Below are 21,808 nucleotides of genomic sequence, written 5' to 3'. Positions count from 1 at the left end.
TCAACTTACCAGAGTAGACATCCGAGATACAGCTGATGACTGTTCTCCATTCTGCATGGTTTCAGCGTCATCCACACTAACCAAACTTTGACTCATCGGTTGCATATACTTGATGTCACTCTTTCTGGAGTCAGTCGTCCTGCACACCTCGTAATTGTACACGTGTTGGAGAGTCCCTGTCCCCAAAGTGTCTGAGTAACGTGGTGGATAATATGGAATCACAGGGAGATTGGAGTGATACAGGATGCGAGACTGTCTCCATCTGTAGATTTTCACTGATATAATAACCACTAAACACGTGATGAAGAGGAAGGAAACTACAGCCAGAGCCAACACTAAGTAAAAAGTCAGGTTATCATTGTACTCCTTGTCGTGTGTAAAGTCAGTGAACTCTGACAGCACTTCAGGGAAGCTGTCCGCCACCGCCACGTTAACAATGACTGTAGCTGAACGAGAGGGCTGCCCGTTGTCCTCCACTATAACAGTCAGTCTTTGTTTCACAGCATCTTTATCAGTCACCTGGCGGATAGTTCTTATTTCTCCATTCTGTAAGCCCACTTCAAACAGCGCCCTGTCTGTGGCTTTCTGCAGTTTATAGGAGAGCCAGGCATTCTGTCCAGAGTCCACATCCACAGCCACCACTTTAGTGACCAGATAGCCCACATCTGCTGAACGAGGAACCATTTCAGCCACTAAAGAGCCACCGGTCTGGACTGGATACAGAACCTGAGGGGGGTTGTCGTTCTGGTCCTGGACATGTACGATAACTGTAGCGTTACTACTTAATGGCGGCGAGCCTCCATCTTGCGCTTTAACTTGAATTTTGTACTCTTTGACTTGCTCATAGTCAAGTGAACGCAAAGATTGAACGACTCCACTCTCCGTGTTAATAGAGAAATATGTGGACACGGGATTTCCATTAACCTCGTCGTCAATAAGAAGATATGATATGCGTGCATTCTGACCCTGATCTGGATCAGTAGCGCGGATCTGCAACATTTCGACACCAGGTGAATTGTTTTCCATCACCTGAGTGGTGTAAACGCTCTGGCTAAATGCTGGTGCATTGTCATTAATATCAGTGACGTCTAAAACGACCGTTTTCCTGCTTGATAAGGCAGGCAAGCCCTCATCTGTGGCAGTGAGAGTGATGTTGTACTTGGGATGCTTTTCTCGGTCGAGACTTTGCTCCGTGACCAGTGCGTAATAGTTTCTCAGAGACGTTTTGATTTTGAATGGGAGATTTTCATCTATATTTAAATGAACCTGTCCATTTTTACCGGAATCTTTATCCTGGACACTAATCAACGCCACAACTGTGCCAGGAGTAGAATCCTCTGAAATTTTACCCGAATAAGAGGCCATTGTGATAACTGGACTATTATCATTCACATCTGCTATCTCGATTATTAATTTGCTGGCGCCCACCACACCCCAAGGATCTTTTGCTTTAAGATTTATTTCGTAATTTGCTAATACCTCGTAATCAATGTCACCGGTGAGTTTAACTTCTCCCGTGTAAGGATTGATTTCAAAAGGACAGGAGGAGTCCTCTAGATGTGTGAACGAATATGTGACGTTACCATTGTAACCTTGGTCCGCATCTATAGCACTCACTTTAGCAATAACTGTGCCGTGCAAAGCATTTTCCAACACTGATACTTTGTATACGGACTGTTTAAAAACGGGTGCGTTGTCGTTTGCGTCCAGAACAGATACATGTATCCTTACTGTACCAGACCTCTGCGGCTCGCCACCATCCACAGCTGTTAATATGAGGGTATGCTCGCTTTGCTTCTCGCGGTCCAAACCACTCTGTAGTATCATTTCAGCATATTTACTCCCATCTGCCCGAGAATGTTGTTTGAGAACAAAATGCTCGTTCGCTTTTAAAGAGTAACTCTGCAGTGAGTTTATTCCTACGTCATTATCAACTGCGCTATCAAGCAAGAATACAGTACCTGTGGGCGTCGATTCGCTTATTTCCAAATTAATTTCCTTTTGGGGAAAAGCAGGAGCATGATCATTTACATCTTGTATTTCAATGGTAATGGAAAATAATTCGAGTGGATCTTCCAGGACTATTTCTAGACTAAAGCTACACGGAGATTTCTTGGCGCATAATTTTTCTCTGTCAATTCTTTCATTGACAACGATATGCCCTTTGTTCTGGTTCAACGCGACATATTGGTTATCGTCATCTATAGCGAGTCGAGCCCGACCAGAAACCAACCTTTTAACATCCAAGCCCAGGTCTTTCGCAACGTCTCCGACAAACAGCCCTTTCCTCATCTCCTCTGGTATAGAATAACGAATTTGTCCGCTGACCGCAGCAACAACGCAGAAAAGAAAAATGGAGACTCTCCAATCCCATGATGTACCATTGCTCTTCATCTTATCCATATCTGCTCCAGTTATCCGTATGATCAGAGAGACACCGTATCTCGCTCACAATATGCAGCATATATTTTGTATAGACATCTATCGAATCCAAACAATGTCACTATCTACATCAGCGTCTCTCAGCGGATATATACACAAAACCATCGCCTATTCCTTTCGAAGAGGGGTGGTGACTTGGTCTCAGTAATAAGGCCTATGTTATACAAGTAGTCTGCTTAGGCAACAGCTCCACCAACAGTGACTAAGTAAAATAACACCAGGTATGTGCGGACCAGTGCTCCACTGTCTGATCTGTCTTTTCTCCTGAATCAAAACCTTTGATGTTACGCATCTACAAAATCACAATCAAGATAAGAATCAAAGTCTTCTTAAAATGCCACTATTTTCAGAACGGATATTAATCAAATTCTTGAATTAAATCAACCAATATGCTTTCTCAGTAAACTGGCTATTATATCAGTCGACTGGGATTACAACTAGGTAAAACTGGGAGTATTGTATTTTGAAGTGGTCCCCTGTAATCACAGCTTCCTTTCAGGTCCTTTTAAATGTAACACCCAAAAACACTCAAATGAAAGAGAGAAATGGTATATTTTTTTAACAGTGCATTCAAACAATCATGGACATATACACACAGAGACAGTCAAACTGTATACTCTGTCGATAGACAGATAAATAGACAGACAGGCATATGATAGATAGATAGATAGATAGATAGATAGATAGATAGATAGATAAATAGATAAATAGATAGATAGATAGATAGATAGATAGATAGATAGATAGATAGATAGATATAGACTCTCCTCTCCTGATCCAACGTAACTAATAAGTCCAGTGACCTACATTTGAGCAGTGGAATTTACATCCCCTGTGAAATGACTGCAACACTCACACACAAGCATGAAAGTATACTGACAAATCTCACAGCAGTATATTTCTTACATTGTGCCTGCACAGACAGGAATGCAGATTTTAATAGGGCAGGACTGTGCCTAACACCGTCTCCCTGTTCATACACATTATTAGCATATAATGCCGCAAACCTTAACATTTTGCACATCGTGATTGTGCATTATTCAGGCAATGACTGCAGCAGCCAGGATTATTAATATTCATATACTTTCAAGCTTAGGGTAATATTGCACACAGCAATAAGTGCAAAGATGCTCTCTGTGTTACACTACAGATATAGCTGAAGTGTCAGTCTTACATCAATATGACTTTTAAAAGCAGTATTTGGGATTATATGTGCTTTATAAACATTCAAAAAGTTAGGTTTGTTATTTGGCTTCAATGTAGTTTGTGTATGATGAAAAAGAGAGTAAAGAAAAGAGAAAGAGAATCAATAGAAGCACATTCTGGGTCAACACTTCATACTGACTGTGGGGGATGAGTTTGGTGTAGATGCAACTATGCTGCATAAGAGAGTAATAAAATGTAGTGTACGGTGTGAGAAATGACAATGATAAATATCTTACCTGTCAGACCGAAATGGAAGTTTCATTCAAGGAGTGCACCGAGAAAAGAAAGGACAAAAAGAAAACATTTAGTGTGAATCCTGATGATAGAACAGTAATTGATGATAACATCGATCAGATATTGTCACATTACATTAATGTCCATGGTGGAACTGTGAAAATAACATCATACACTGACTTAATACTCTATCTGAAATAAACATGGACAAAGTGCTGTGGTAACATTTCAGTGGCTGTAAAAAGAATGACAGAGTCAAATTATGTCAAGCAATTCATTTTCATGTTTGTATGTTTCCCTTATTCTTTAACCAGCGTAACTTATCATCCTTTGTCATGCGATGTCATTCATTTTCACTGTCATAAGAATGACATAGCAACTCATGTGAAATCACATTCAATAAGTTCATTACATTGCAATCAAAGTACAATGCTATGCAAGAACCAGCTACTTGGGTGATAGTATGGTTTCAAATTTGAGAAACTGACAAGAAAACGTAATCAATGTCTACACACTGTTACCCAGCAAAAGTTACTTTGTGTATGTGTCTTTAAGTGCAGCTTAAAGGTGTTTCTAAAAATGCCCATGCCTACATTTACATAGATAATGTCTCAGCGTTTTCCCCAACATTTTATCCCCGACTCTGCATAATATGCGTCTTGAAAACAGAACATATCCATCCACGGTATGCAAAAACACAGAAAACTCTGATGCTTCTGTTAATTAAAATCAGTCATGCTGTTAAATCGACACACTTTTTAAGCATTCTGCAGTACTGTCGACCACACTGCTTCATACTGTGTGTTTTTGTGACCCAGATAATTTTTCCTCCTACCATAGCTGGAATTAGGAGCACAAATGGGCCTGCAGCTACATCAAGAAGACACATGAATTCACATAGGGACTCTTTTGATGACATAACCTCTCTGCTTCACTACTATGACATATTTCGTAGAAGACAAGAATACACACAGTGACACAGAAACACACATACAAAACATCATGTAACTGAGGTGTAAGGCTCTAACCACTGAGATAAGTAAGTAAGTAAGTGAGAAAGAAAGATACATCACTGAAAAAGCTGAACATTTAAAAAAGAATAATCCTTTCATCAGCACAGATATTCACCTGTTAAATACGAAAACAGAAATCTATTGTTGTCTGATGCTTATGTCTACAGACTGCTATGCAACATCTTTCACATGGTACAATAGAATAAATCAATTTGGAATATTGCTGTTATCTATCATTCAGACAGAATATTTCAAATTGTGGAAAATAAACTGTGAAAAGTGGAACTGCTTACAAGTTTTGAAAGCCTTTCGCATGTTTGAAGTGTAAGTACATGCAAATATTGCATCGTCCATGTTTGAAGGATCAGAAGACAGAGAGTCTAGAGCAGGGGTGTCAAACTCTCTTTCATTCAAGGGGCACATACAGCCCGATTTGATCTCATGTGGGCCGTACCTTTAAAAAGAGGGAAGGAAGGAAGGAAGGAAGGAAGGAAGGAAGGAAGGAAGGAAGGAAGGAAGGAAGGAAGGAAAAGAAGACAGGAAGGACAGAGGGAAGGAAGGGAGGAAGGAAGGAAAAGAAGACAGGAAGGAAAGATGGAAGAAAGGAAGGGAGGAAGAAAGGGAGGAAGGACAGATGGAAAGAAGGAAGGACATACGAATGGAAGGAAGGAAGGAAAGAAGGAAGGAAGGAAGGAAGGAAGGAAGGAAGGAAGGAAGGAAGGAAGGAAGGAAAAGAAGATAGGAAAGAGAAATGGAAGAAAGGGAGCTTTGGGAATAAAATCTGCCTAATATAAGTACAAACTTGGATGATTTTATTTTTGAATAGACTGTATCACAGCTTTAAAGTAAAATAAACTGTCTAATGCACACCTGAAATAATTGCATAGGAAAATGAAGTCATGCAAAAGAAGGCAGTGAACACTACTAAATTTCAAAAAACAAAGTTGAAGATACATCAGCTATAGATGCGTAACTTTACTCAAGGGTCTACGACAGAAACCTTTGATGTTTCAACTAATGCAGTGCTTACAGTGTGTAGGGTATCACTACCGTCTTTTTAAAATACAAAGCACCTTAAAAAGTAGCTAGTGAAAAAGTTTAAAGCATTTTCTCTGCTATGAACGGATTTATGCTGACATGCCAAGATAGATAATGATGTGATCAATTTGTTGTTTTTATCTTTAGATGATGCATTAACAATGGCATTAATCATGTTTTATTTTATGTTTTTAAATGTCTTACACCTGTGTCCTTTACAGGTTCTGTGCAAAAGCTTCATTAAGCCATTAGAGAAGTCAAACTTTTTTTCTTCAAGTTTATTTGTAATCAAATACAGTCTGTTTACATACTGTTTAAATTCATGACACCTAGTGAAAAGCTTTCATTATCTCATTATATTTTTGATTAAAACATAACAGTTATCAAAACTTCATTGTATTTCAAGTCAAGAATAGACAATAAATAACAGTATGGGAACTCATATTTGGCATCATACTAAAGTAACAGAGTACACATATTTGTAGATAAAACATCAGAAAAAAGGTCATTCTTAAAAGGACACAGATACACTGGCAGAGAGAGGGACAGACCTACTAACTACTGCTGAAGAGACAGGCAAACAAAACAAGCCTGACCAAAGTAACCACAAGTAAACTATCTGCTGCAATCTGCTAACAAAACAGAGCCAGTACAATGACATTATTTATGCCACCATGAGACTTTCTACAAGGATAATATTGCTGTTTATGTTGAAGGTTAGGTCTTTGGGGGTGAGGTTGAGATAATATGCAAAACTCCAAGTAAAATTACACATATTAATGCATTGACAACATAGTCATGCACAAATGCTGGTCACATGTTCACATTTTAAATATAGCTAACTGCAAGATATACATTTTCTATACAACCTTATTAAAACAATGAATGCAATTACAATATATGTGACAACCAGAAGGTCCAAACTAAATTCACTGCACAAGGAGTATTTCTTCAACACAATATGCTGTGACTTGACTCTCATGTGACCACATAACAAGGATGTGGTGCACCTGCCCTCACTTTCAGAGTAGATCTGTCTGTACTGGGGCGCCTTAGAGTATTTTTTTGGTAGGCTGCACTCCTTTTCTTCAATGTGTCAGTGTCTGTGTTGGTGCCGAAACGAAAATCGCCCCTCCACGACCCAGTGGTCAAAAAGGAATCATACCGCTCATCTTTTAGCAAGGTCCCACAGCGGCTTAAATCTGTGAAACTAGAGGGGCAGTATGTCGTGGGGAAAACGGGGAGACTATCAATGGTTGAACGGTAAACATAACTACGACGACACAGCTTGAAATAAAACACTGCGCTTATTAAAAGGATGAAAAGACAAGAAACAGTTAACAAAGCAACAATCAAGTATAGTGTTAAGTTATCGTTGTCCCGTGATTCATCTGCAAACTCAAAGAGTTCGTGTAAGATTGGCAGTCCATCGCCAATTACTATGCTGACTGTGGCAGAAGCAGAGAGAGTTTCGGGCCCGTTATCCGTTACTAAAACCACAACAGTTTGCTTTGGTTCATCGTCGTCCATGAATGTTCGCACAGTTCTGATTTCTCCAGTATGCAGACCTACCATAAACAGGTCAGGTCGTGTTGCTTTGATTATTCTGTATGAAAGCCAAGCGTTATGGCCAGAGTCTGCGTCCACGGCTACCACCTTAGTAACCAAGTAACCCCTGGGCGCTTCAAGTGGCACCATATCCTCAGCAATGAACCCGGTGGTTTGGACAGGATATAAGACGACAGGTGCATTGTCATTTTGGTCCTTAATGAAAACGTTTACAGTGCAGGTAGTGGAGAGTGGAGGACCCCCTCCGTCTCGAGCAGTCACCTTGATTTGGAAGTGGACTGATTGTTCGTAATCGAAGAGCCGTGATGTGAAGAGCTCTCCTGTTTCTGAGTTGATGGTAAGAAAAGAGGACACTTCTGAGTTTGTGTCTATTTGGTACAGTAGTTTAGCATTAGATGCGTCATCAATGTCCTCAGCTTTCACTTTCACCACAAACGTGCCAACGGGTTGGTTTTCCAAAATGTTGGCATTGTACTCGCTCTGCGTAAAAGTCGGGGTGTTGTCATTTATATCACTGACCAAGATTGTTAAAACTTTGACACTGGAGAGTAAGGGAGAGCCTGCATCAGTGGCAGTAACTGTGATGTTATACTCTGGTTGAAGCTCTCTGTCTAGTACTTCATCAGTCACTAGCATGTAATAGTTCTTGACCTCTGATACAATTTTAAATGGAACATGGTCTGAAATTGTACACGTGACGCGCCCACTACTTCCAGTGTCCAAGTCATAAATATTAATCAGTGCAACCATAGTTCCTGGTCTACAGTCTTCAGCCACGTTAGCAGATGCTGACTTTATTTCTATGACTGGTTTATTGTCATTTACGTCAATAACGTCAATTATAAGTTTACAGTGAGAGGTCTGACCACCGCCATCTTTAGCTTGGACATCCAGCTCGTGTGTACTGGCCTCTTCATAGTCTATGACACCTACCACCCGAACTTCTCCGCTTACAGGGTTCATTTCAACAACTCCTCCCATTTTGTCTGACAGGTGAGTGAAAGAGTATGTTACCTCTCCATAAACACCTTCATCTAAGTCTGTGGCATTTAGCGTTGCTATCACTGTCCCTATAGCAGAGTTCTCTGGCACAGAGGATTTGTAAACTCGCTGGCTAAAAACTGGGACATTATCATTGGCGTCCAAAACACGGATGTGTATAGAGGCAGTTCCTGATCTGACTGGATTTCCCCCATCGATTCCAATGATTTTCAGTACATGTTCGGTTTGTGCCTCCCGGTCCAGGGGCTTTTTAAGAACCAATTCTGGATAAGCATTGCCGTTTATTTGGGTACTCATTTCCAGCGCAAAATGATCATTTGGGCTCAGTTTATATTCACGGACAGAGTTCATGCCCAGATCGGGGTCGTGCGCGCTCTCCAACGGAAAGCGCCTGCCCAGGACTGTGGATTCGACTAAATCTAATTGTATCTCCTTCACAGCGAACACTGGGCTGTTGTCATTTATGTCTTCAATATCTAAAACCAGGCTGTATGCTTGAAGGGGATCTTCAAGTAAGAGCTGATGCTGTATGATGCAGACACTGGCTTGCGTGCAGAGCTCCTCTCGGTCTATTCGTTGGCTGATCAAAAGATTGCCCGACACAGTATCCAGTTCACACAGCTGGCTGGTTCCTTCTGCAACAACACGGGCACGACGAGAATTAAGCTCCCTTACTTGCAGCCCCAGATCCCGCGCAACATTTCCAATAACCGACCCCCGCTGCATCTCCTCTGGAAGGTCGTAACGGACCTCTCCAAACGAAATGCCAAAAAACAGGCTAAACAACAAAAAATGCAGCCACCGTTTTAAGTTTATTCGCGCTTCCATTACTAAACATGCCTTCAGACAGAGATGTGCTATCGAAATCATATCTAAATCCTTCATTTATGCATCCAAATATCGAACTGAAAGTGCTGTAATCCAACAGTTCCCTGCCTCTGTAGCTGCGTTAATCATGCTCTAATAGGAAAGCTGTCGGCTTGGATTCCTCTCTCTATCCCCATTTCTCTCTCTCTCTCTCTCTCTCTCTCTCGCTCCGGTTGCAACCTCCCATCTCCCTCTCTCACTCTCTGTGTGCCTCTGCTACACAGTCACACTCTCTCTCTCTCTCTCTCTCTCTCTCTCTCTCTCTCTCTCTCTCTCTCTCTCTCTCTCTCTCTCTCTCTCTCTCTCTCTCTCTCTCTCTCTCTCTCTCTCTCTCTCTCTCTCTCGCTCTCTCTCGCTCTCTCTCGCTCTCTCTCGCTCTCTCTCCTTTTCTCCCTCACACACATAAACACACATGCATACTCAGCCGTTGGCTCTAACCCAATGCTCCAGTTTCACTGACACAGATAGGGTGAGACTACAGAGCATCCATGAGTCAGACATTATAAAAGAGCGCCACTGAGAGACTGAAAGGATAATTACAACGCAATGAAATGTGCAATAAAATGTTTGAACTTGAAATATTAAACATTATCTTGCAACACCAAGATAACAAACACTAGGCAAAAATCAGGTTGGATGAATTAGATTTGTGTTTCAAGCAACAGAGGATCGAGACAGTAAAGGTAAAGCCTAATGTCATAAAATCCTATATACATTTTTTACAAAGTACTACTTTATGGTTAAGTTTATAGTGCTTAATAGATTTTACATTTACATTTCCATGTTCAGAAAATATAATTGATGTCACTCTGCCCCTAACAGGATTTAAACACCTCTGGAGTCAGGAAACAGGCAGGGAAAATCATTGCAGACCCATCCCAACTTTTCTCCTCTGGTAGGTGCCACACCAAACAACCCAACCAAGACACAAACAGATTTTTGAAGTTTAAATGTATGCTTAGACCTATGGTTAAATGTAGTATCTAATTGCATCTGTTGTATTAGTCTTTGCCTGCCCAGATGATACAGAATCTGGTTCTATTCATCTCTTCTATTTGTATGTGATTATTTATGTATTTATTTATTGTACACGGTCTCTGACAAATAAATGGAAAAAACCTGAACACATGCTTTATATCCCCACATTACCATACATAAATCTAAGTGTATATACTGTAGATAAAATATTCCAACAATATATATGCTTTAAAAAACTTCATAATTCATCAACATGTTCAATATGATCACTTGTGAGTAAAATGTCAAACAATAAAATTAAAATGCAAAATAAAATACCTTAAGCTGTTGCATACCATTTATACCCAAAGTGTAAGGACCAGTGAACATGCAGAACTAAAAAGTGGACTATCGCATTATGAAGAAGACGGTGCTCTGAGGGTATATAGCATTCACCATTCACAACTACTACACAAAAAGGAACCCAGAAGCTTGACAATGTCTTAATGGCAAGAGGACCACAATATCCAGAGTGTGAGGGCTCTCAAAGATTTTATGAACATATTAAAAAAAGGTCAGTGTTGTACTTCTTCACAGAAAAATATAACATTCTGTTCTTGTTTTTGAGTATACCCTACATAGTTTCTATCAATGGACTTGTTAATTTAGCGGGGATAACGCAGGTTAATTGCTTGATAAATGCACAGTAATATTTCACTTAATTACATGTCTAATATGACTCCATTATCACTTAAAGTATACAACCATTTTTCATTTTTACAATAAACAATTAAATATTGTCGTCTAGCTAGTAAATATGACTTTAAACATAATATCTCCTCTGGACCTGTCAAATCTGGGGGGTATAGAAAAAGATTTAAACAACTTATGAAAGTGAAAACACAATAAAAAATTAAAAAATCTTGAATGTGTAAGAAAGTGTTTTCAAATAACCAATTCAAACAAATTAACACAAAGCAAAAGAAAAATAAAGTTACAAATGAATACATGACAGGAGTAAATAGGCCCAAAATCACTGTTCAGCACCAAGGACAGGGGTACAAGCTGCAACAGTCACACAAAGCAGTGGCTGAAAGCAGTGGACACCACATACAGCACTCATGAACAACTATACACAGACACAGCTTAGACTGACTGTGTGTGTGTGTCTGTGCCTGTGTGTGCCTGTGTGTGCGTGAGTCCTCAAAAACAAATACTGAAGAATGACTTGTTGGACACAATTTTCCCATATAACAGATTATATGATGCATGTGCCTACCTCAGGTGAACCATTACTATCTCCAAACACATCTGCAAAGTCTGATGGACTTTTCCTCAGAGTCTGGTCAGCAGGCAGAGTGTTGTCATTGTAAGATGAAACGAACTTAAAGTCACTGGTTCTAGAACCTGTTGTCAAGTAGGCGTCATAATTATAAGTGCTGCGTAAAGTTCCTGTGGGGTCAACATCTGCGTAATTAGGAGGGAGATAAGCGCTGGGGATGGCAACTGCTCCATCAAACAACAGTCTGGGCTTTCTTCTGCGACAAAACCTCACACCCAGGATGATGATGATGAAGGTCAGAAAAAAAGTGGACACAGACACCAGCGCGATGATCAGATAAGAGGTCAGTTTGGAATTCTTCTCATCGTAAGAAATATCCTTCAGTTCTGGGACCTCAGCCAAGTTATCAGAAATAAGTAAATACACTGAACAGGTGACAGAGAGAGAGGGCTGTCCGTTATCTTTCACTGACACAATAAGGTTCTGTTTCATGCTGTCAGATTCAGAAATGTCCCGCTGTGTCCTGATCTCTCCGCTGTGAAGGCCAATAGTGAAAAGTCCCGGATCAGTGGATTTCACTATATGATAGGACAGCCAGGCGTTCTGTCCGGAGTCCGCGTCCACTGCTATCACTTTGGACACCAGAGATCCTCCGTGTGCAGCTTTGGGGACCAGCTCGGTCATGAACGACTTGCCCTCAGCAGAGGGGTACAGTATCTGAGGAGAGTTATCATTCACATCCGTTATGAACACACTGACGGTCACGTTGCTGCTCAGCGGAGGAGAACCGTTGTCTCTGGCCATCACGTGGACTTTAAAACTCCTGAACTGTTCATAATCAAACGACCTCACAGCGTGGATCACCCCCGTGTCTCCGTTAACAGACACATAGGAGGACACCGGGGCTCCGTTCACCTCACCAGCTAACAGAGAATAAATCACTGTACCGTTTTGTCTCCAGTCGGGGTCTCGAGCAGTAACAGAACATAAAGTGGAGCCAGGTTTGTTATTTTCAGTCACATATGCGCTGTACGACTGTTCCTCAAACACAGGTGGGTTGTCGTTGATGTCTGCTACAGATAACTGAACACTTTTGGAGGAGGACAGAGGTGGAGAGCCCTCGTCAGTGGCAGTGATCGTAATGTTGTAATCAGACACTAGTTCACGGTCCAGTTGTCCTGTAGTCACCAGAGAATAATAGTTTTTAATAGAAGGGACTAACTTAAAAGGAGCGCCTTGCTGAATGGAGCAGCGGACCTGTTTGTTATTCTCAGAGTCTCTGTCCTGCACATTAATGATGCCCACCTCTGTACCAGGAGGGGTGTCTTCTGGTACAGGATTCGTCAGTGATTTTAAATTAACTACAGGGGCATTGTCATTAACATCAGTAATAGAGATGATCACCTTGGCGTATGATGATTGTCCTAATCCATCTTTTGCTTTAACGCGTATTTCAAATGTTGTGGTAGCTTCATAGTCAATGTTGCCGATTACTCTTATTTCACCTACTTTACGATCAATACTGAATATCTTCTTCACATCATCTGAAACATGTCCAAAGTCATAACTCACATCTCCATTCACCCCCTCGTCTGCATCAGTTGCGCTCACTGTGACCACAACAGTGTCTAAGGGAGAGTTTTCAGGCAGACTGGCTTTATAAACGGCCTGGCTAAACACTGGGGCGTTATCATTAGCATCCAGCACAGTGACGTGTATGACTACTGTACCTGATCTCTGAGGGGAGCCACCATCTAGAGCTGTAAGGAGCAAATTAATCTCCTGTTGTTTTTCACGATCAAGCTCTTTATCAAGAACAAGCTCTATACTGTTTCCATCAACCACCAACACAAAATTATCATTATTTTTAAGGCTGTATTGCTGGACTGAATTTTGTCCAACATCCGCATCGTGTGCTTCTTCTATCGCATAACGAGCTCCCCTGTATGTAGACTCTTGGATTTCAATATTTATCAGTTCTTCGTTAAATTGTGGCGAGTTATCGTTGATATCTTGAATGTGCAGACTGATCCGATGGAGCTCGAGAGGATTCTCCAACACCAGCTCATATTTTAGGACGCACGAAGCCTTTTCTCCACAAAGCCCCTCTCTGTCAATCCTGTCAGCCACAATCAACTCTCCGTTTCTCAGGTCACAGTAACGTTCATCACTCCCGTCGGTGTCAATGCGGGCTCTTCTGCTAGATATCGCACCCGTCTCCAGCCCGAGATCCTTGGCTATATTCCCAATCACTGATCCTCGTTTCATCTCCTCTGGAAAAGAATAGCTTATGTCTCCAAATGCGCCATGCATCCAAAGGAGGAGGACATAAAAGCAACGCGCTTGGAACAAATTCATTTTCGAGTCCATTATCAAGAAGTAGGCTGTCGAATATAAAGCGAACAACGACAGGCTATGGCACAACACGAAACCACGAATAGCAACAGCAATTCCAGGGTGTGGGTCCCTATCTGAACACAAGAATATAAGAACATGCGTTCACACCGAAGGATAGAGGCATTCAAATATCTAAAGGCTGGTGTATAGCGCCACCGTGAGTGAAGTTGAATATAAACACTGCTGAAAAGAAATTAATAATAATCTTTACAATCGTTGATAACCTTCGAATTACTTTCTTCAATGTGGAAGAAATACTTCAACTACGGTGTATGACCAACATTTGCAACTTATTCACGAGGTTCCATTTAATTAATCAATCAGGATACAACCATTACAATGTCTTACTGTATGTATTTATTTAAAATAACACATTTTAAAATCAGGGCCACTTCAGTGTTCAAGACTAAATTAAAAATGGTGCAGTGAAGGCAGTGAATACAACATATTAATGTATCTTAATAGCCATACTAGAAAAACTACATGTGTACACTATGCAATGAGTCTTTTTATAGTGTTAAAGTTTTCTTCAAGTGTGCACAGTCTCCACACTTAAATAGCAAACTATGTTAACAATACAGAATTGAATACTACTATAGCCAGTGATTGCATTATATTAAAATATTATAATTTTCCTCTTATGTAACAGCATTCAATAACTAATCCAAATCTGGAAAATATTTTACAGTCATGATGAGCAGTACAGTAGGTGGAGTTCACCAGGTTTATCAGGAACATTATAGTCCTCTGCAGATCATACAACAGGTGCATCTCAGATAAGTTTCCCTTTTGTTTAAGCCTGGATGTGCTGGATGAGGATATTGTTAGATGACCTCACTATTCCAAAACTAAAATATAATTACATTATAAAGTACCATGGTGATATGAGCAGTGTGTGTGTGTTGCAATGTCATGGTGACAAATTTATGACAGATGTGTACTTTACCTGATGTTTTGTTATCCTGTCTTGGTTCTATACAGAAAGCCTTATTCCTCATACAGTGATTACAGTGATCATTATTGCACCTCATGTTCACCAAACTATATCAACAAGCAAGTAATCTATTTGGTTTAAGTTTTGAAATATATCTGTAATTATATCTCCTTTATTTAAATGATGACTTTCTGCCCCCAATTTGTTCAATTCTGTGGTGGTTTTGTTTGTACTTTCTCAGTCTTTCATTGCAAACTGAACGTATGTTTGTTATTTCTACTTCTGCTAATATAACCAAGTCTGCAAAAAGACTCATAGGTTAAGATAAGTCTTAGCTTGGGTCTCCACTTGTTCTGAGTCATATTTTTTATATTTCATTCAGATTACATGAAATACTTCAACTTGTATATTTATTATGCAAGAGCATCAAACCTCAACATCTCAAGAAAGAGCAATCCTGCAAAAAAGTAGATCACGTCACACTGACTTTGCATTTAAGAAACAGAATAAATCTAAAAGGTGTCTGCAGGGGCTGAAATGTAAATTTGATGTACTAAAAAAAATAAGTGTCTTGAATGCAGGAACAGTGTGAGAATCTCATTTTGTACAAGACACAAATGATACTGTGATGTGTTTCTTAAAAGGAAAGACCACAACCATTAAAGACAACCATTGTCAAATACACAATGACAAAATCATATAACTACAACAAATTCACAAACGCTAGTGTGACTAGCTGTTAAATATGGATCAAACTAGCCTCTTCTCTCCTCTAAAAAGAGAAAAAGAAAAACAGACTCATTCTCAGTATCACAGAACAAAGATTCAGGATACAGTCTGTCAAAGAGTATCAACAAAAATAACAGGAAATGCATCTGATCTAAAACTTGGACTGGAAGCATAACCTAGACACATGTAGTTAAGGCCAAATACATAAAAACCTTCTCAATCCACAGATGAAAACAAACAAAGCACAGCTGGCCCAAACATGATTGCACTAGAAAAATCACTGAGCTTACCTGGAAACAAAATAACCTTCTTAGGATCAGCGCTATGTTTCTCTACCTATTTAAAACCTAACCTGTATTTTGGTGAACACTCAAAAGCAAGTTGACTAATCTTGTATCAACTGTGCTACCTGAGAAGAAAACATTATTGGCAGACAGCAAAAGACCAAACTTGGACCCTCAAAGTAAAAACACAATGAAAAGACTAGATAAAATACATGTAATTTGTCAACACAATGGGTTTAATTCAGATCATATCACTGAATTTAAAAATATCACTCCAAATATCTCCATGGACATAAATTGAATTCAAAAGTGACAGAATTAAAATCCAACACTAATATTTTTGACATGTCTACATTTATGTTAACTGTAATTTACAATCACAGTGGTTGGACCAGACAGCAATCAACCATAAAAAAGCTTGAGCAAAGCCCCAATAAACACAACTGTTAAGAAAAGGTAATGGACTGGATTAAAACGTAAATACCTACATGTCTCAAATGATGCCGTCCACTTCAGGCACCACCATTGGACACAGTAGCATGTCTACTTAAGTTTATGTTCATCCAGCTCATAAGGTATTTAGTGGATAACATTATCATTGATACTATAACAACCTAATTTCCATTAGTTTAAGTGTAAACTTGATGCCTACCAGGATTTGTTTGCAATGATGGTAGTCTAAATATTACAAGCAACTCCGATTAAAAGTAAATTAATACAATTCAAAAGCTCCACAAACTACAATGTGTCAAAATGACCATGAAGTTGAATTAACAACTCTTGAAAACAGTTTCAACAAAGGCTGAAAATTATAGAATTCACAAGTAAAGGATTTACAGCAGGACATTTAAATTGTGTTATGTTTAGAAAAGTATAAGAAATAAACTAGCAAATGTGCATATACGGTGACAGACATTTTCTTTCTAACTGTGCAGGAGATGTGCTTCAGCAATAACAGTGAATGATAAAATGTAACATTAATACACACACAATGAATATGCTGAAAGTCATAAAACCACCTTGCACCCTGTATGCTCCAGCTGATCAATGTTAGGATGGTCATTTTGTCCTCAAAAACTTGATCATGTCTTTGGTGCACTACATGTATATGCTAGTAAAGTAGTGAACAATAAAAGACCATGCTTATGATGAAAGTACAAGAACTATATTCTTAAAAAGAATCCTCTCTATGTCAAACTATAAATTTGCTTACTGCTGACCAAACATCAATAATTAGGAGCCCCAGCAAGACGCCTGACTCCTGCACAAGTTTTTAGTGATGGTAGACTACCGCAAGTTAACAAAGAAAATTGCAAATATCACAAATTAAAATGAAAAAAGAATCGGAGTTAGACAACAACCATGAAATCTTGGTGACTAATTCAATAAGTCAGGATTATATTCATATGTAAGAAGGCTAAAACAATTAAGCTTCGTGTAACTAAATCTAAAACTAAATTTACAAAAAGCCTTAACTGATAACCTTAATGTTACACTTTTAAGTATACTTTCAAATGATTATGTGTCTGAATGCAGCACATGCAGTGCCATCATATACAAAAATGTGTATGTGTGTGTGTGTGTGTGTGTGTGTGTGTGTGTGTGTGTGTGTGTGTGTGTATGTGTGTGTGTGTGTGTGAGAGAGAGAGAGAGGGAGAGAGAGGAAGAGAGAGAGAGAGAGAGAGAGAGAGAGAGAGAGAGAGAGAGAGAGAGAGAGAGAGAGAGAGAGAGAGAGAGAGAGAGAGAGAGAGTGTGTGTGTTCAAATCAGAATGAATGAATAATGAACTATGAAAGACGTTTTTTGACAAACATTTTATATGACGCATGTGCCTACCTCAGGTGAACCATTACTATCTCCAAACACATCAGCAAAGTCTGCAGGTGATTAATTTGTCTTCAGATCATCACATGATCTGTAATGTTTATTTAATAGGAAATGAGAACCAATCACTATTAACAATAATCTTGTATAGACGCCTTAATAAAAAATAAATGTCACTGTGTCATACTTTATACAAGCCAAACAACAGCAACAAGAGCCACAATGAATGATCAGTCCCAACTTCATATCAGAAGTCAGTAATGTTCAAGAATGCCCTGTTAATGTCTGCAGTGAATTCATATGTAACATTCCATATTTTTTGGAAGCATAAAAAAGCCATGTCAAATCTGTGTGTGTGTGTGTGTGTGTGTGTGTGTGTGTGTGTGTGTGTGTGTGTGTGTGTGTGTGTGTGTGTGTGTGTGTGTTCAAAATCAGAATGAATGCATAATGATCTATGAAATACGTTATGTGACAAACTTTTTAATGACGCATGTGCCTACCTCAGGTGAACCATTACTATCTCCAAACACATCAGCAAAGTCTGATGGACTTTTCCTCAGAGTCTGGTCAGCAGGCAGAGTGTTGTCATTGTAAGATGAAACGAACTTAAAGTCACTGGTTCTAGAACCTGTTGTCAAGTAGGCGTCATAATTATAAGTGCTGCGTAAAGTTCCTGTGGGGTCAACATCTGCGTAATTAGGAGGGAGATAAGCACTGGGGATGGCAACTGCTCCATCAAACAACAGTCTGGGCTTTCTCCTGCGACAAAACCTCACACCTAGGATGATGATGATAAAGGTCAGAAAAAAGGTGGATACAGACACCAGCGCAATGATCAGATAAGAGGTCAGTTTGGAATTCTTCTCATCGTAAGAAATATCCTTCAGTTCTGGGACCTCAGCCAAGTTATCAGAAATAAGTAAATACATGGAACAGGTGGCAGAGAGAGAGGGCTGTCCGTTATCTTTCACTGACACAATAAGGTTCTGTTTCATGCTGTCAGATTCAGAAATGTCCCGCTGTGTCCTGATCTCTCCGCTGTGGACACCAATACTAAAAAGACCCGGATCAGTGGATTTGACTATATGATAGGACAGCCAGGCGTTCTGTCCGGAGTCTGCGTCCACCGCTATCACTTTGGACACCAGAGAGCCTCCATGTGCAGCTTTGGGAACCAGCTCGGTCATGAAGGAGTTGCCCTCCGCGGCGGGGTACAGTATCTGAGGAGAGTTGTCATTCACATCCGATATGAACACACTCACGGTCACGTTGCTGCTCAGCGGAGGAGAACCGTTGTCTCTGGCCATCACGTGGACTTTAAAACTCCTGAACTGTTCATAATCAAACGACCTCACAGCGTGGATCACCCCCGTGTCTCCGTTAACAGATACATAGGAGGACACCGGGGCTCCGTTCACCTCACCAGGTAACAGAGAATAAATCACTGTACCGTTTTGTCTCCAGTCGGGGTCTCGAGCAGTAACGGAACATAAAGTGGAGCCAGGTTTGTTATTTTCAGTCACATATGCGCTGTACGACTGTTCCTCAAACACAGGTGGGTTGTCGTTGATGTCTGCTACAGATAACTGAACAGTTTTAGAGGAAGACAGAGGTGGAGAGCCCTCGTCAGTGGCAGTGATTGTAATGTTGTAATCAGACACTAGTTCACGGTCTAGTTGTCCTGTAGTCACGAGAGAATAGTAGTTTTTAATAGAAGGGACTAATTTAAATGGGACATTTTGCTGAATGGAGCAGCGGACCTGTCGGTTGCGCTCAGAGTCTCTGTCCTGCACGTTAATGATGCCCACCTCTGTTCCAGGAGGGGTGTCTTCAGGTACAGGATTCGTCAGTGATTTTAAATTAACTACAGGGGCATTGTCATTAACATCAGTAATAGAAATTATCACCTTGGCGTATGATGATAGTCCTAATCCATCTTTTGCTTTAACGCGTATTTCAAATGTTGTGGTAGCTTCATAGTCAATGTTGCCGATTACTCGTATTTCACCTACTTTACGATCAATACTGAATATCTTCTTCACATCATCTGAAACATGTCCAAAATCATAACTCACATCTCCATTCACCCCCTCGTCTGCATCAGTTGCGCTCACTGTGACCACAACAGTGTCTAAGGGAGAGTTTTCAGGCAGATTGGCTTTATAAACGGCCTGGCTAAACACTGGGGCGTTATCATTAGCATCCAGCACAGTGACGTGTATGACTACTGTACCTGATCTCTGAGGGGAGCCGCCGTCCAGAGCTGTAAGGAGCAAATTAATCTCCTGTTGTTTTTCACGATCTAGCTCTTTATCAAGAACAAGCTCTATACTGTTTCCATCAACCACCAACACAAAATTATCGTTCTTTTTAAGGCTGTACTGCTGGACTGAATTTTGTCCTACATCCGCATCGTGCGCCTCTTCTATCACAAATTGAGCTCCCCTGTCTGTAGACTCTCGGATTTCTAGATTGATTAAGTCGTCATTAAATTGTGGTGAGTTATCGTTGATATCTTGAATGTGCAGACTGATCCGATGGAGCTCGAGAGGGTTCTCCAACACGAGCTCATGCTTTAGGATGCACGAAGCCTTTTCTCCACAAAGCCCCTCTCTGTCAACCCTGTCAGCCACAATCAACTCTCCGTTTCTCAGGTTTATGTCACAGTAACGTTCATCAGTCCCGTCGGTGTCAATGCGGGCTCTTCTGCTAGATATCGCACCCGTCTCCAGCCCGAGATCCTTGGCTATATTCCCAATCACTGATCCTCGTTTCATCTCCTCTGGAAAAGAATAGCTTATGTCTCCAAATGCGCCATGCATCCAAAGGAGGAGGAAATAAAAGCTGCTCGGACGAAACACAATAAATGTTGAACCCATTATTAAGGATTCTTAAGAGCCCCTCAAACGTTGAAGAGAATCGATGCAACAAAAACAGTTCAACGACACAAAACTAACAGTAATTTAGCGCGGTTGCTCCTACAACTAGGCCAGTCCAAATGCGGACAAGACCACCCGTCTACAAAGAATAGAGGAATTAAAACATTGTAGACTGGTGTATAGCGACACCGTGAGTTAAGTTCAACAATCACACTAATAAAAAAAAATAAAGCGGAACATTGTTCTTACTTTAAGTATCATTGAGAGTGCATTAGTTTGCTCATAAGAAGGAATATTGTAAAGAAACGAAATGAGGACCACACAAACTTTTCAAGCCCCCCGCCCCCTCCCTAACTTCACTACACATGATCTTATATAATAACTATACAAGCAAGCTCCGTAGCATTAAGTATTGTATATGTGTAGATTGTATAAGAGACACCATGCTTAAACAACATACACTGAAATAATACATAACTTAAAGTAGTATTATGTCCTTCACATGTCACTGTATACCAACTGCAATCAAAATATTTTGTTGCAATCTGATCATTCTTGGAGAGGGGGCATTTCTTTTGTTTTGTTTTTCATCTTATGAGAGGCACATTTTATCAAGAAGCAGACCAGGTTCCAGTCCATTTTCACTCTATGTGATTAAATAAAGTATGTAAAACCGAAAGGCTGTAATGACCATGACCATGATGTGTACAACAGAAGATGAGGGACCCTGGTGTGTGTGCTTTGCTCAGCATTTGTTTGCCTTATTTGCTGCTACTGACACATACAAATGGTGATGTTTTAGTAATACAGTATTACTGCATATGTGCTTACTTTGAAGTATCCTTGCAGCCACAGTAATGACTGAGAGCTTCTATTGTTGAATTATATCCAAAACTATCCATGTTTGAACTAAACCCCTGTCTGTAGGCTCTTTAAATGCTGACATAATCCAATTTGTAACTACCAAATAGAAAGGAGATGTTTTTGCCTCTATTTGGTCTGACACGCTAGCTTTAACTTGTGATGACAAACACTTCATTTCACAAGTTCTGGAAAGAGCATCAAATATGCATCAAGTTTACAGATGGAAATTCTGACAGAGAAAGTTAAGTCAAAGTTGAACTAAATACTATTTTCAATGTATTACAAAGT

General features: G+C 40.1%; 3 protein-coding genes across 3 annotated transcripts; all 3 read right to left on the bottom strand.

The window, feature by feature from the left end:
• LOC128363430 (protocadherin gamma-A10-like) lies at positions 1 to 2,403 on the bottom strand. The gene has a single exon (XM_053324432.1). The coding sequence runs from the start codon at positions 2,401 to 2,403 to the stop codon at positions 1 to 3; it is 2,403 nt and encodes an 800-aa protein (XP_053180407.1).
• A 4,508-nt stretch (positions 2,404 to 6,911) lies between these two features.
• Positions 6,912 to 13,980, bottom strand: LOC128363429 (protocadherin-like protein). Its single transcript, XM_053324431.1, has 2 exons — positions 11,608 to 13,980; positions 6,912 to 9,344 (listed from the first exon to the last, which is right to left on the bottom strand). The coding sequence occupies exons 1-2, from the start codon at positions 13,978 to 13,980 to the stop codon at positions 6,912 to 6,914; spliced, it is 4,806 nt and encodes a 1,601-aa protein (XP_053180406.1).
• A 3,978-nt stretch (positions 13,981 to 17,958) lies between these two features.
• LOC128363428 (protocadherin beta-16-like) lies at positions 17,959 to 20,656 on the bottom strand. Its single transcript, XM_053324430.1, has 2 exons — positions 18,270 to 20,656; positions 17,959 to 18,010 (listed from the first exon to the last, which is right to left on the bottom strand). Exons 1-2 carry the CDS (start codon positions 20,654 to 20,656, stop codon positions 17,959 to 17,961), a joined length of 2,439 nt encoding a protein of 812 aa, XP_053180405.1.
• Between the last annotated feature and the right edge of the window lie 1,152 nt (positions 20,657 to 21,808).

This window comes from Scomber japonicus, chromosome 8 (genome assembly GCF_027409825.1).
Source record: "Scomber japonicus isolate fScoJap1 chromosome 8, fScoJap1.pri, whole genome shotgun sequence".
NCBI classification, from domain to species: domain Eukaryota; kingdom Metazoa; phylum Chordata; class Actinopteri; order Scombriformes; family Scombridae; genus Scomber; species Scomber japonicus.
This window is presented reverse-complemented; position numbering and strand designations above follow the sequence as displayed.